We start from the raw sequence: 14,832 nt of genomic DNA, 5'->3' as shown, positions 1-14,832 counted from the left end.
TCAGCTGCTGTAAATGAACTCTAGATGCATGCACCACTTTGTGCAGCTGGGTTACATGGGTACTGGGGAATCGAACCTGGGTCCTTTGGCTTCAGAGGCAAGTGCCTTAACCACTAAGCCATCTCTCCAGTCCTTTTGATTTTTTTTTTTTTTTTTTTTTTGAAGCAGCCCCTCACTCTGGCTTAGGCTTACCTGGAACTTGCTCTGTAGCTCAAGCTGTCTTTGAACTCATGGTGCTTCCCCTACTTCATCTTTCTGAGTGCTGAGATTAATGGCTTGTGCCATCACACCTGGCTTTATGAAGGAATGTTTCTGGGCCCAATACTGTGCAGATCTCATATAGGTTAACAACAGCCTGTGTGAAGTCATGAATGCCTTGGCCATGAGACAGCATTCCAAAGCCCTCCTGCCCATGCTCAGGCTCGTAACGTTTGTTCCACCCTGTTCCACAATGTCCCTGAGCCTCAGAGGGCCTGATAGAGGTGCTTGTTCAGTGCTGAGCACTCAACAGTTTATTCTCAGCACTTTAAAATTTTGAGTCTCCCCAGTAGTCACTACCAACTTGCAAAAAGAAGCTTCTCTGACCAAAAGTAAGAGCATCACCACTTTATGGGCATAACAAATATTTAGAGCCAGTCCCTGATTGTTTTGTCCCACTATGTGGTCTGGGCTAGCCTTGAGCTTGGAATCCTCCTTTCTTAACCTGTTAAGTGCTGGGATTGCAGCAAGTAGTACAGTCTGTTTTCATATTCCAGTTAGGAAGCAGTAGCTCAGAGAAGTTCAGTGATTTGCCCAAGGTCACAGATTAAGAGGTACAGCTTGGATTGAACCTAAGTCTCCCAACTAAATTTAGCTTACTTACCACAGTTGCCTCCTGTTACTATGTTTTCCCTTCATAGTAGTTTATAAGCCCTTGGATTAAGTTGCTAGTAATTTTAGTACAACTGGCAACTGCTTGCTTGGTGCTGAGTCATTGTTGCCTTTCTCTGTCCTTAATAGGCCAAGAACCTACTATGGTGGTACTTGTGACCTGTCTGGCGCTTGCATGGTCCCTGTCATTCCTGGGGCAGGGCCCAGTGTGGGGAGGATGACGATGACAAGGTAGTGGTTTGGCTCCAAGGACACAGATTTACTGAGCACTACAGAGGCATATGTCATCAGGTGTCCTGTTGAGTTGAGCATGTGCTTGCAGAAGAAACCTAAGTGCTGTTTTTTTCTTTTGTTTTCTAGCCTGGCTTTCGAAAACATCTGGGTCTGCTGGAGAAAAAGAAGGATTACAAAGTTCGTGCAAAGTGAGTGTAATCTTTGTAGTGGACATGCTGCCAAGAAAGCTTACAACATCCCTTTGCTGCAGCTGAAGTGCCGAGGTGTCCAGCCAGAAATAATTTTTTGCCATTGATAAAATGGCCAATGCTTAGACAGCATGTTAGAGATTTTCTCTGACCTCAGTGTTAGCTTTGTTCAAGCAGAGCATTATTTATTTAAGTCCTTGTAATTTTTTTCTTTTATACATACACACACACACACACACACACATATTTTGTTTTTTGTGTTTTGAGGTGGAGTTTCCGTGTGGCTCAGGCTGATCTGGAATTCACTGTAATTTCAGGGTGGCCTCGAACTCATGGCAATTCTCCTACCTCTGTCTGTTAGGTGCTAGGATTAAAGAGGTATGCCAGCACGCATAGCTGGGTTCACCAGTTTTTTTTTTTAACCATTCCCTCCCCCCCTGACACCTGGAGAAAAGGCTTGGTGGGGAGAGAGGGGGGAGAAAAATATCCCACAGAACCAGGCATCAGGGGGAGCCCGGAGCCTATTTTCAGTCCTCCCAAGAGCCAAACTGCAGACTTTCAGGCAAGGAACTTCCTTACCCAAGCCCTACTTCCTTCTTTACAGGGACCCATTAGTGGTAGTAGCCTAGATCACACGGCTACTCGGGTGGCTTTTTCACAATTCCGATTATCCATTCACAAGCTGGGGCCAAGAAAGTCTGGCAAACTCAGGCACTTAGATTCTGAGTGCACATTCTTAAGCCTCCCTCCTCCGCAGATTATAGGGGAGTGGAAAGAGGAGGCGTGGCCGTCTTCCTTACCCCAGTGGGGGATGCCCATGCTAGGGCAGCCGTGAGTCCTCATGCTCATCCAGGATGGACGCCATGGGGGCTGGGGAATTGCAGCAGGGTTCTTCTGGGTACCCCCTTGTCTTCCGATTTTCCAGACTGACAGATAACAAGAACCTTCCACCACCAGCAGCTTTAAAAAATTCAGAGGACCTTCTCTCTCTCTCCTTATAGGACGGCAAAGTCCAGGAGCCTTCCCAACTAGAATCTGGAGTACTTTTGTCCCCCACATCCACCCTTGAGATCACAGCCACTTCCTAGTGGATGATGCCAACCTCGCTCTGTTGGCTCAGCTGACTTTATTTTTTTTTCTGTTTTTTTTAAAATTTATTTGAGAGGGACAGACAGAGAGAATGAGAGAGAGAGAGAGAGAGAGAGAGAGGGAGGGAGGGAGGGAGGGAGGGAGGGAGGGAGGGAGGAAGAATGGGCGCGCCAGGGCCTCCAGCCAGTGCAAACGAACTCCAGATGCGTGCGCCCCCTTGTGCATCTGGCTAACGTGGGTCCTGGGGAATCGAGCCTCGAACCGGGGGTCCTTAGGCTTCACAGGCAAGTGCTTAACCGCTAAGCCATCTCTCCAGTCCAGCTGACTTTATTTTTATTTTTTGTATTTTTTGGTTTTTTGAGGTAGGTTCAGGTTGAGGTCTTTTTGAGGTAGGTTCAGGCTGACCTGGAATTCACTTTGTATTCACAAGGTGGCCTTAAACTCTCGGCAATCCTCCTACCTCTGCCTCTTGAGTGCTGGGATTAAAGGTGTGCACCACCATGGCTGACTTCTTGTTTCTATTTATTTATTTAACAGAGAAAGAGGCAGATAAAGAGAAAGAATGGGCATGCTATGGCCTCTAGCCACTACAAACAAATTTCAGATGCACGTGCCACCTTGTGCATCTGGCTTACGTGGTTCCTGGGGAATCAAATGTGGGTCCTTTGACTTTTCAGGCAAGTGCCTTAACCACTAAGCCATCCTTCCAGCCCAGTCTTTTCTATTCTGTTGTTCCAGGTCCCTTTCTCATAGTGGCTTGGATTTGCCTCTGCCTTAATGTTTGAACCACAAGCTGAATCTATTCTTTTCCTTTTTTTCCTCTCTTTAAACATTTTATTTAAAAAATAAAACTATAGGGCTGGAGAGATGGCTTAGCGGTTAAGAGCTTGCCTGTGAAGCCTAAGGACCCCGGTTCAAGGCTCGGTTCCCCAGGTCCCACGTTAGCCAGATGCACAAGGGGGCGCACGTGTCTGGAGTTCGTTTGCAGAGGCTGGAAGCCCTGGCGCGCCCATTCTCTCTCTCTCCCTCTATCTGTCTTTCTCTCTGTGCCTGTCGCTCTCAAATAAATAAATAAATAAATAAATAAATAAATAAATAAATAAAAATAAAAAATAAAACTATAAATAAAATACAGAAAAATGCTGACACCTGAGGTAACAAGGAAATGACTTTATCTTTAGGGCAAGTCATTGGTCTGAGAATTAAATCACAAGTTTTTTATAAAGTAATTTTTTAGGCAAAGGAGGAATGTAATATTTAAGACCATTTACAAGGGCACTTGGCATTGACAAAAGTATTCCTATATATACAGTCAACGTTTTGCAGCATATTTACTTCAAGTTACCTTTTCAAATTCTAACCGAACCATGATTCTAGCTCAACATCATAAACCATAAGATATTACTACAACTCCATGTATTTGGTAGAAGTAAAATATCTGTGCCTTTTCTTGAAGTGCAAACTAGAATCTAAGATTCCATTTGTTGCCTTTTCCATCACTGTGTATGTGGTATGCAGTGAAAGATGGATTCATGAGGCTGAGCGTGGGTGATGATGAACTCTGAACACATTCTGCAGAACAATTATGTCCATTCTTTGGCTCTCACACTTCATTTGCACAAGGCTTGTGCATATTTAGGAGCCAAACATGTTAGCTGAGGTCCGTCTAATTGGGCTGGTGTGCCTGGCGTTTGCACCAAGTGGATTTTTGTAGTTCACAGATTTTTGGAGATGGAATCTCTGTGTAGTCCAGGCTGGTCTCAAACTCATGATCTGTGGGTGCTGGGATTTTAGGTGTACTGCCATGTCCTGCTGGCAGCAGAGCCTTCCAGGCTAACAGTAATAACTAAGGACTAGGGTTGTGCCAGGCAGTGTTCAAGGAGGTCTTACAGCTTCTATTTTTAGTTCTAGCAACATTCTGGGATAGTGTCCTATTACAATCGTACTAGATGAAACCAGGATATGGAGTGGTTAATTAGCTTATCCCAGGTTACTTAGCCCATAGACGTGCCGTCCAGATTAGAAGGTCATCATCTTGGTCACTTTGCTACGTGGCAGTGTAGAGTTTCTGAACTATACTGGTTCTTCAGTGCTGAGGCTTGGAGCACAATTTTGAGAATTTTAATTTTATTTTCCTGTAATAATGTGATTGGGACAGTTGGATTGTGCACCCCACAGAGATACCAGCCCACCTCAGTGATGGTGGAGTAGTGGAGCAGAGTAGGTCCAGTCACTGCTTTTTTATTTTTTAATTTTTATTACCATTTTCCATGATTATAAAAAAAAATCCCATGGTAATTCCCTCCCTCTCCTTCCCCCACACTTTCCCCTTTGAAATTCCATTCTCTATCATATTACCTCCCCATCTCAATCATTGTACTTACATATATACAATATCAACCTATTAAGTACCCTCCTCCCTTCCTTTCTCTTCCCTTTATGCCTCCTTTTTAACTTACTGGCCTCTGCTACTAAATATTTTCCTTCTCACGTAGAAGCCCAGTCATCTGTAGCTAGGATCCACATATGAGGGAGAACATGTGGTGCTTGACTTTCTGGGCCTGGGTTACCTCACTTAGTATAATCCTTTCCAGATCCATGTATTTTTCTGCAAATTTCATAACTTCATTTTTCTTTACCGCTGAGAAAGGGGCTTACTCTAGCCCAGGCTGACCTGGAATTCACTATGTAGTTTTAGGGTGGCTTTGAACTCACAGTGATCTTCCTACCTCTGCCTCCTGAGTGCTGGGATTATAGGAAGGTGTGCACTACCATGCCCGGCCTTTTTTTTTTTTAAAGTTTATTTTAGAGAGTGAGACAGAGAGAGAGAGAGAGAGAGAGAGGGAAAGAATTGGCGAGTCAGAGCCTCAGTCACTGTATTTGAACTCCAGACACTTCCACCACCTAGTAGGCATGTGTGACCTTGTGCATGCCTCACCTTTGTGCATATGGCTTAGGGATCTGGAGAGTTGAACACAGGTCCTTAGTCTTTGCAGGCAAGCGCCTTAACCGCTAAGCCATCTCTCCAGCCCCTGCCTTTTTTTTTTCTCTCTCTCTTTTTTAGTTGTGGTCTCATGTATCCCAGGCTGGCACCAAACATTAGTTATAGCCAGGATGATCTTGAGCTTGTAATTTTCCTTCTGTCACCACCTCCCCAGTGCTGAGATAATAAGTGTGTGCCATTATGCCTCGTTATACAGTGCTAGGATTAAGTCTGGGGCTTCTTTAGTTTAGGTAGTATTCTTCCAACTAAGCTACATCTCCAGCTCTGGCCTTTTAAATTATTTTTATTTTATTATATGTATTTGCAAGAGAGGGAGAGAGAAAAAAAGGGCCTTTTGTTGGGGCAGATGACCCTCCAGGAGAATGTGCTACTTTGTGCATCAGGTCTTACTGGGTGCTAGGAAATTGATCCTGGGCCATCAGGCTTTACAAGCAGAGACCTTTAACCACTTAGCCATCTTCCTAGCCCCTTTTTTGAATTAAGAAAAAATATTATTTATTGCCGGGCATGGTGGCATATGCCTTTAATCCCAGCACTTGGGAGGCAGAGGTACGAGGATTGCTGAGAGTTTGAGGCTACCCTGAGAGTCCAGAGTGAATTCCAGGTCAGCCAGAGCTAGAGTGAGACCCTTCCTAGAAAAACCAACAATATATATTCATATTCATATTTATGTCATATTTATATATGAGAATAGGCATGCTAGGGCCTCTAGCCACTGCATATGAACTCGAGAAACATTCCACCTTGTGTATCTGGCCTATGTGGGTACTGGGGAATTGAACCTGGGTCCTTAGGCTTCGTAGGCAAGCATCTTAACTGCTGAACCATCTAAAAGCCGTTGACTTTTATTTTTTTATTTTTATTTTTTAAATTTTTTGTTTATTTATTTGAGACCAATAAACAGAGAGAGAGAGAGAGAGAGAGAGAGAGAGAGAGAGGGAGGAAAGAATATGAATGGGTGCACCAGTGCTTCCAGCCACTGCAGACGAGAACTCCAGATGTATGCTTACATGGGTATTAGGGAATCAAGCCTCAAAACTGGTTCCTTAGGCTTCACAGGCAAGCACTTAACCACTAAGCCATCTCTCCAGCCCCATTGACTCTTATTTTATGTGACGTTTTAGTTGTTTCTTTTTGTTTTTTGAAATGAGATCTTACTGTGTAGGTCAGGCTGACTTTAATTCTTTTGCCTCAGCCTCTCAAATGCTGGGGGCAGCGTATGTGAACTTTTATATGCTTTTAATTTTTGTTTGTTTGTTTGTTTGTTTTGCTTTGTTTTTACAATGACCTTCACTTAACTTGCTTTTCAGTGACTATCATAAGAAACAAGAATTCCTTAGAGCTCTCCGGAAGAAGGCTCTTGAAAAAAATCCAGATGAATTCTACTATAAAATGACTCGGGTTAAGCTCCAGGTAGGTGCAAAATGGATAATAGTTGTTGTTTTGAGCCTTGAGTGTTGGAAAATAAGGGTGGAGGAGGAGGAGAGGAAGGCTCTTTGATTTTAATTTTGCATTTTTCCAGTCAGTCCAGAAGCTCTTGGTCAGTGTCCAAGGCAAGCCCTTCCCTGCTTAATCAGCATGCATTATTATTTTTTTTTAAAACAGTAGGCTGGGCGTGGTGGCACATGCCTTTAACCCCAGCACTCGGGATGCAACGGTAGGAGGATTGCTGTGAGTTCGAGGCCAGCCTGAGACTACATAATGAATTCAGGTCAGCCTGCGCTAGAGTGAGACCCTACCTCGAAAAACAAAACCAGAAAGTATTGTAGGGGGCTGGAGAGATGGCTTAGTGGTTAAGCGCTTGCCTGTGAAGCCTTAGGACCTTGGTTCAAGGCTCAATTTCCCAGTACCCACGTTAGCCAGATGCAAAAGGGGGTGCACACGTCTGGAGTTCGTTTGCAGTGGCTGTAAGCCCTGGCGCCCCCATTCTCTCTTTCTCTCTCTGTCTGTTGCTCTCAAATAAAAGTATTGTGGAAGGAACACAGTGTGTTGTGCATATTAGATAATTACTCTGCCACTGGGGTACATTTTCAGTCCACATTCCTGCTTATGTGTGGAACTGCCTTATCTCTAGAGATGTGCTGAGAGTCTGTGACTGGAAGTGCTATGTTGAACATGTACCCCAGTGGTCAGGGGCCTTTGATTGGTAGGAAGCAGCATTTGGTTGTCTGTGCCAGCAGCTTGTTAGTGGTCATATTCTACCAGGGATACATATATCTTTTGAATTTCAATTTTAGGATGGAGTTCATATTATTAAGGAGACCAAGGAAGAAGTAACAGCAGAGCAGCTCAAACTCATGAGGACTCAGGATGTCAAGTACATAGAAATGAAAAGGATCGCAGAAGCTAAGGTAGTAATTAACTCTTTGTTTTGATGTATTTTTCTTGATTGCTTAAGAAAGGAAGACTGGGGCTGGAGAGATGGCTTAGCGGTTAAGCGCTCGCCTGTGAAGCCTATGGACCCCGGCTCGAGGCTCGGTTCCCCAGGTCCCACGTTAGCAAGATGCACAAGGGGGCGCACGCGTCTGGAGTTCGTTTGCAGTGGCTGGAAGCCCTGGTGCGCCCATTCTCTCTCTCTCCCTCTGTCTTTCTCTCTGTGTCTGTCGCTCTCAAATAAATAAATAAAAAATGAACAAAAAAAATATTTAAAAAAAAGGAAAGGAAGACTGGATATGATGGCCTGAGCCTATATTCCCAGCACTTGGGGAGCTGAGGTAGAATTCCCATGAATTAGTTCCAGGTCAGCCTGGGCTAGAATAAGACCCTATCTCAAAAAACAAACAAACAAATCCCAGGAAGTTGTAGTTTGTACCTATAACCTCAGCATGTGGAAGGCAGAGGCACTGTGTAATGAGACCCTGGCTCAAAAAACAATGGGAAAAGAAACAGAAATCCATCAGTCAAGTTATCAGTTGATTTCTTCTGTCATTTGCAATATGTTCAGTTGTAATGTTTGCAAGTACAGTCAGCATGGTGGAATAGAGTTCATATCTGAGAATGACACAGGTGTAGGTTAAATGTGTAGCTTCTCCCATTTATTAGCCCCATGTGGACACATTAACCTTTTTGAGGCTGTTTGCTCATTTCTGTCTTAGATTGTTATAAATAGAGTTTTGTGGCATGCCTAGCCTAGTGCCTGATACCAGGTTGGTACTTGAGGAATTTTAGAGTGAAACTACTGAGAGCAAAGTACAATGACAGTAGGTATTAAGGTGCCATGGTGAAACCCAGCACTTCATTTTATTTTTTGGTTTTTCAAGGTAGGGATCTCGCTCTAGCCCAGGCTGTCCTGGAACTTAATATGTAGTCTCAGGCTGGCTCGAACTCATGGTATTCCTCCTACCTCTGCCTCCCAAGTGCTGGGATTAAAGGCGTGTGCCACCATGCCTGGCTTACCCAGCGCTTTATGTGGTAGTACTTTATATGGTAGTACAAGACCAGTAGGTGTGAAGGTGCCATGGTGAAACCCAGTACCTTATATGCTAGCCTCAAAAATTAAAAGTAGTGTGGAGCCAATTCTTTGCTGGCTGACAGTGACGATGTGAGATGGCCTAAGCTTTGACAGTTTATTGCTAATACTCCAGAAGAACCTAGTTTAAAATCATTTTTTTTAAATTTTTGTTCATTTTTATTTATTTAAGAGTGACAGAGAGAGAAAGAGGCAGAGAGAGAGAGAGAGAGAGAGAGAGAGAGAGAGAGAGAGAGAGAATGGGCACTCCAGGGCTTCCAGCCACTGCAAACCACCTCCAGACGCATGCGCATCTGGCTAACATGGGTCCTGGGGAATTGAGTCTCGAACTGGGGTCCTTAGGCTTCACAGGCTAACCGCTAGGCCATTTCTCCAGTCCAAGAACCCAGTTTAAACTGAGACACTATCCTATATTCTAGAAAATTGAAAGACTCAAATCAGAGCTCCATCTGCTGGATTTCCAGGGGAAGCAACAGAATAAGCATGTGTTCTTTTTTGACACCAAAAAGGAAGGTATGAAATGTTGAAGCTTCTGGGGACAGCCTGCCACATCACTGTGTTGTGTGTGGCGCTAGAGACAGCCTGTGCCTTAAGGATTGTCTTGAATTTCAGTTGAACAGTTTGATGTTGCAACTCACTTGCAAACAGCCCCGGAACTAGTTGACAGAGTCTTCAACAGACCCAGGATCGAGACTTTGCAAAAGGAGAAAGTGAAAGTCACCCCTCACGCTAGACTTAAGGTAATCTCCATTGTTACGGAGGGATGTTGTGGAACCTGGGGTTCTTTGTATTCATTTGTTTGGGATCCTTTGTTTTTGCCACTGCATTTAATATAATTATGTGTGGGAAAATGCCTAAATTCCCTTGACAAAGTGGAAAGAGGATTTGCTGATGGGAGTGGAAGTGAGGGAGGTTCCTTGTTTGTTTTTTTCATTATTTATTTATTTATTCATTTGAGAGTGACAGAGAGAGAGAAAGAGAGGCAGAGAGAGAGAGGAGAGTGGGTGCGCCAGGGCTTCCAGCCACTGCAAATGAACTCTAGATGTGTGCTCCCTCGTGCATCTGGCTAATGTGGGTCCTGGGGAATCGAGCCTTGAACTGGTGTCCTTAGGCTTCACAGGCAAGCCCTTAACCGCTAAGCCATCTCTCCAGCCCTCCTTGTTTGTTTTTTCTTGCAGATGTGGTGTAGTGATCAGGAGCATAAGCTTTGGGTTTGAACTCCAACTCCAACCCTATACTCTGTTCTTACAGTGTTTGTAACCTTATTTAAAATTAAGTACGGCAAGGAAGGCACATTAAACACCAGGGAATGTGGTATATAGTGCTTTGACATGAACCTTGCAGTGACTATACATATTAAAAGCTTTCAGACAATGCATTTACAACCAAAATTTTGTATTGACTTTTCCTTATGGTGCTATCCATCACAATAACTGGGTTGTGGAGAAGACATGCTTTTCCTCAAAGCCTTCTGGAGTTGAACTCTCACTTCTGACTGATTCATTAAAAAAAAAAATTCTGTCAATGTGTTTCAAGCAGACAGCTGTTCTGTTTTGATTTGAATCATTTACACCGTATCAGTTTTGCTTCCAATGTTTAATTTCACAGCAGTTTTCTCTAGCTCAGAGGCAGCTAAACTTGCTTTAGTAATATAAATACCCCTAATTAGTTTGACTATATTGGGTAATCCCATAAATTTGACAGTCTGTGCAATAAAGTACAAACAAAAGCTGTCTGAAACCACTGCTGGGAGACCGTGCTGGGGCTGGTGAATTGTCGAAGTCTGCAGCCCAGTAGTATTCCCTCTGTGTAGGCAACGCTTCCAGCTGGGGAGCTGAGGATGAGGGGAGCCAGCTGACAGGATTCTTGCAATGACCCTGTCAGGTCACGTTTTCAGTTAGCGGTGTCACTGACACTCCTCAATAGTCCATAGTCCTTGAGAGATTAGTTTTCCAAACTTTTGTCCACCCATCAGAGCTGTGAAGATAAGTCTGGATCTTGTCATTTTTTCCCAGTGGTGGTCCATTTGATTGCTTTGCTTACAGCTTAATTATTTTTATTAAGAGACTCCTGGTGAGAAACTGAGAGTATGTAACTGGGAGAGGATAAAAAGAAAATCCACTAATGGGCTTTAGGAGGCCTATGACCAGCATGCTCCACACTAAAATCTTAACAGTTGCACATGTGCAGATTGAGTGTCCCCCTGCCCCCAAGGTAGGGTCTTCCTCTAGCCCAGGCTGACCTGGAATTCACTATGTAGTCTCAGGGTGGCCTCAAACTCATGGCCATCCTCCTACTTCTGTCTCCCTCCTCCTCCTGCCCCATGCACCACCATGCCTGGCAATTTTTTATTTTATTATTATTATTTTTTTGGTTTTTTGAGGTAGAGTTTCACTCTAGCCCAGGCTGATCTGGAATTCACTATGGAGTCTCAGGGTGGCCTTGAACTCACTGCGATCCTCCTACCTCTGCCTCCCAAGTGCTGGGATTAAAGGCGTGCGCCACCACGCCCGGCCAATTTTTTATTTTTATTTTTGGTAAATTGAAGGTTCTTAATCTGAAACAGCAACATCTGAAATCCCTCAAAACGGGATGGGAGCCAGGCATGGTGGTGCACGCCTTTAATCCCAGCATTCAGGAGGCAGAGGTAGGAGGATCGCCATAATTTTGAGGGCAGCCTGGGACTACAAAGTGAGAGCCAGGTCCTTGTCAACCTGGGCCTAGAGCAAGACTCTACCTCAAAAAAAAAAAAAAAAAAAAAAAGGATGGAGGCTGGAGAGATGGCTTACTGGTTAAGGAGCTTGTCTGTAAAGCCAAAGGACCCAGGTTCAGCTCCCCAGGACCCATTTAAGCCAGATGCACAAGATGATGCATGTGTTTGGAGTTCATTTGCAGTGGCTGAAGGCCCTGGCATGACCATTCTCTTTCTATCTGTCTCAGTCTCTGTCTCTCAAATAAGTAAAATAAAAAAAAATCAAAAAAGATTTAAAAAATGGGATGGGTTGCAGGCACTATAAAAGTATTTAAATTAAGTTTTAAAATTTAAAATTTAAATTAAATTTAAATTTAAATTAACTAGGTGTGTTGGTGCATGCCTTTAATTCCAGCACTTTGGAGGTAGAGGTAGGAGGCTTACTCTTGAGTTCAAGGCTACCGTGAGACTATATAGTGAATTCCACGTCAGCCTGGACTAGAGTGAAACCCTACCTTGAAAAAACAAAAGAAAAAAAATTAATTTCAGGGCTGGGGAGAAGACTTAGTGGTATGGTGTTTGCCTGAGAAGCCAAAGGACCCAGTTTGATTCCTGTGGACCCATGTAAACCAGATGCACAAGGTGGCACATATGCATTTGGAGTTTGTTTGCAGTGGCTGAAGGCCCTGGAACACACACATGCTCTCTCTTTTTTTCTCTCTCTCTTTGTCTGCCTCTTTCTCCCTCTTTCAAATAAAAATAAGATAAAATAAAAGGGCTGGGAATCTTGGTGCATGCCTTTAGTACTAGCCCTTGGAAGGCAGAGGTAGAAGAATTGCAGTGAGTTTGAGGCCACCCTGAGATTACATAGTTAATTCCAAGTCAGCCTGGGCTAGAGTGAGACCCTACCCTGTAAAACCAATAAACAACAAAAAAAAGATTTTCACATTTAGTTTTGTGTCTCATCCCCAAGTTCTCTCATATACATGCAAATATTCCAGACCTCCACTGCTGACTACCCCCTGTGGCCATTTTGAAATCAAAATAACTCCTGGTCTCAAGGGTTGTGCTATTAAGTCTGTATGATAGTTCAAGGGAGAACACAATTTTGGACAGGTTTGTAGCGGTTTATAACTCCCAGAATGTAAGGACTCAAAGGCGTCTGAGGAATCATTACAGCAGAGTCTTCACAGGTCAGCCCTGCTGGAAATACTGCTGCTCCTCAGAGTTCCAGGTTCTGAGGCCCTAGCCCACTGCCTGCTGGCTCCTCTGCTCTGTCCTCTGTGTGGGGTTTCTAGTGCTGGTCCACCGTTGCTGCAGCTTAGCCAACTGAGGCACTCGCCCAGAGGCTAGAGCAGATTAGTTAGCGCTTCAGAAATCCCTGGAGCTTGGGAGGCTCACAACAGCCCTGACTCTGCTCTAGGTGAACCATGTGTCCTTGGGCCAGTTACTTTTATTCCCTGGGCCTCATTCTGCATTTTTAAGGTAATAGGTTTTGCTAAGATAATCTTCATGGTTGCTCTTAATTTTAGAATGTCATGTCCTTTAAATTGATAACCTTTTTTTTAAAGACAAGAAACTCTTTTTAAAATTTTTTTTTTGTTTTATTTTTATTGATTTGAGAGCGACAGAGAGAGAGAAAGGCAGAGAACGAGAGAGAGAATGGGCGCTCCAGGGCCTCCAGCCATTGCAAACGAACTCCAGATGCGTGCGCCCCCTTGTGCATCTGGCTAACATGGGTCCTGGAGAATCGAGCCATGAACTGGGGTCCTTAGGCTTCACAGGCAAGCGCTTAACCACTAAGCCATCTCTCCAGACTCCTAAGTTGATAACTTTATAGCAATCATGCTGTGTTGATTCTGGAGTAAAGACGGAGCTGATGAAGCCATTTATGCATTTGGAATCAAGTACCAGTTTCATTTTTGCCTCCTAACTTGTTTTATTGAAAATATGTTTCTTTTGTAGCGGATGGCCAAAGAAAGACAAAGGCAATATGACTGCTTGACACAGCGGATTGAACGGGAGAAGAAATTGTTCGTTATTGCACAGAAAATCCAAACACGCAAAGATCTTATGGTAAGGAGAGAGAGAACATTAGGATTTCTCTCTCTCTCTCTCTTTTTTATTCTTATAAAGGTCTTAACTGAGACTAGATTTCGGCTGTGTGGAAACCAACCCCAGTGAAAATGTCTGCTCCTCAGGGGCAGTGGTTTGAGCCAGTGTCTATTGCTCTGACAGTGTTGAAATGTTCCTTGATTAAGAAGGTAATAAGGGGCTTATTAGTCAGTGCGTTGGAACAGCAAAGGGTAGGATCAGGTAGCATATGAACTTTATAGCTTATGAGCAGTTCCCGTAACATTTAAACAGGTTAGCAAAACAGTGCATGTCACTCATTGGTGTTTAAAAATAGACAATATTGTGTAGTTAAATAGCAGAGCTAAGGAATATAAGATGCCTTTTTTCATATTATCATTCCCCTAAATGTCAAATTCTTTAGCTGTGCAGTTCATTTAGGTCAGCCTTTCTCAAATGGGGTTCCGAGAGAGAATTATAATTATAATTTTAAATAAAATAGTGATGTGGGTACCTCTCAATTTTCCTAAGGACTGCACACAGCTGGTACCATTCTGGATGCTCAGGAGAAAGGTGAACTCACTGTGTACAGTGAATGCCCAGAGTTCCATCTCTGAACTTTGAGAAGGGCTGATTTGTAGGTTTTCTTTTAACTAGCTTATTGACTTTGCTTTACAAAACTTCTCTAAATATTTATTGATTGATCTTCTCTTTACTCTTGTAGGATAAAACTCAGAAGGTGAAGGTGAAGAAAGAGACAGTGCACTCCCCAGCTATTTACAGATTCCAGACCCGTCGAAAACGTTGAAGTGGTATAGATAAACCTTACTGGTCTGCATTGAAATGCTTTATTTTTTCCAGGGTAATAACGTCCAAGTCCATTAAGTCCAAATGGCATGGTTTTCCTGTTTGTAAGCATGATTTATTGTCAAACTGATACTTGATGTCTTTCTGTGAACATATTAAAGCCCCTTTCCTGGCATCTTTGTTCCTGGATTGTGAAATCAGTCTCATATATAGTAGTTACATTTGTTTTTCATCATGAAAGTTACATAATTTCATTACAACCAAGTACAAAGGAGAGGAATTCATTCCTAATCCCAATACTTATTTAGGAACAAATGCTTATTACGTACTAGAAGCTAGAACCATGGAGGTAAACAACTATGACCATTCTGATCTCTTACCCTCTTTTGGAAAGATATAATCAGCT

The 14,832-nt window shown here is 43.4% G+C and overlaps 1 protein-coding gene across 1 annotated transcript in view; it reads left to right on the top strand.

Moving 5' to 3' along the window:
- Utp11 (UTP11 small subunit processome component) overlaps positions 1 to 14,601 on the top strand; it is a 29,904-nt gene extending 15,303 nt beyond the window's left edge. The window contains exons 2-8 of the mRNA XM_004665199.2: positions 1,231 to 1,292; positions 6,696 to 6,798; positions 7,623 to 7,736; positions 9,274 to 9,367; positions 9,467 to 9,594; positions 13,512 to 13,622; positions 14,344 to 14,601. Coding sequence (XP_004665256.1) covers positions 1,231 to 1,292; positions 6,696 to 6,798; positions 7,623 to 7,736; positions 9,274 to 9,367; positions 9,467 to 9,594; positions 13,512 to 13,622; positions 14,344 to 14,427 — 696 coding nt within the window. The 3' untranslated portion in view covers positions 14,428 to 14,601. The remainder of the gene's footprint in view (positions 1 to 1,230; positions 1,293 to 6,695; positions 6,799 to 7,622; positions 7,737 to 9,273; positions 9,368 to 9,466; positions 9,595 to 13,511; positions 13,623 to 14,343) is intronic.
- Positions 14,602 to 14,832: the final 231 nt, after the last annotated feature.

Source organism: Jaculus jaculus, chromosome 5 (genome assembly GCF_020740685.1).
Source record: "Jaculus jaculus isolate mJacJac1 chromosome 5, mJacJac1.mat.Y.cur, whole genome shotgun sequence".
Classification (NCBI taxonomy): Eukaryota; Metazoa; Chordata; class Mammalia; order Rodentia; family Dipodidae; genus Jaculus; species Jaculus jaculus.
This window is presented reverse-complemented; position numbering and strand designations above follow the sequence as displayed.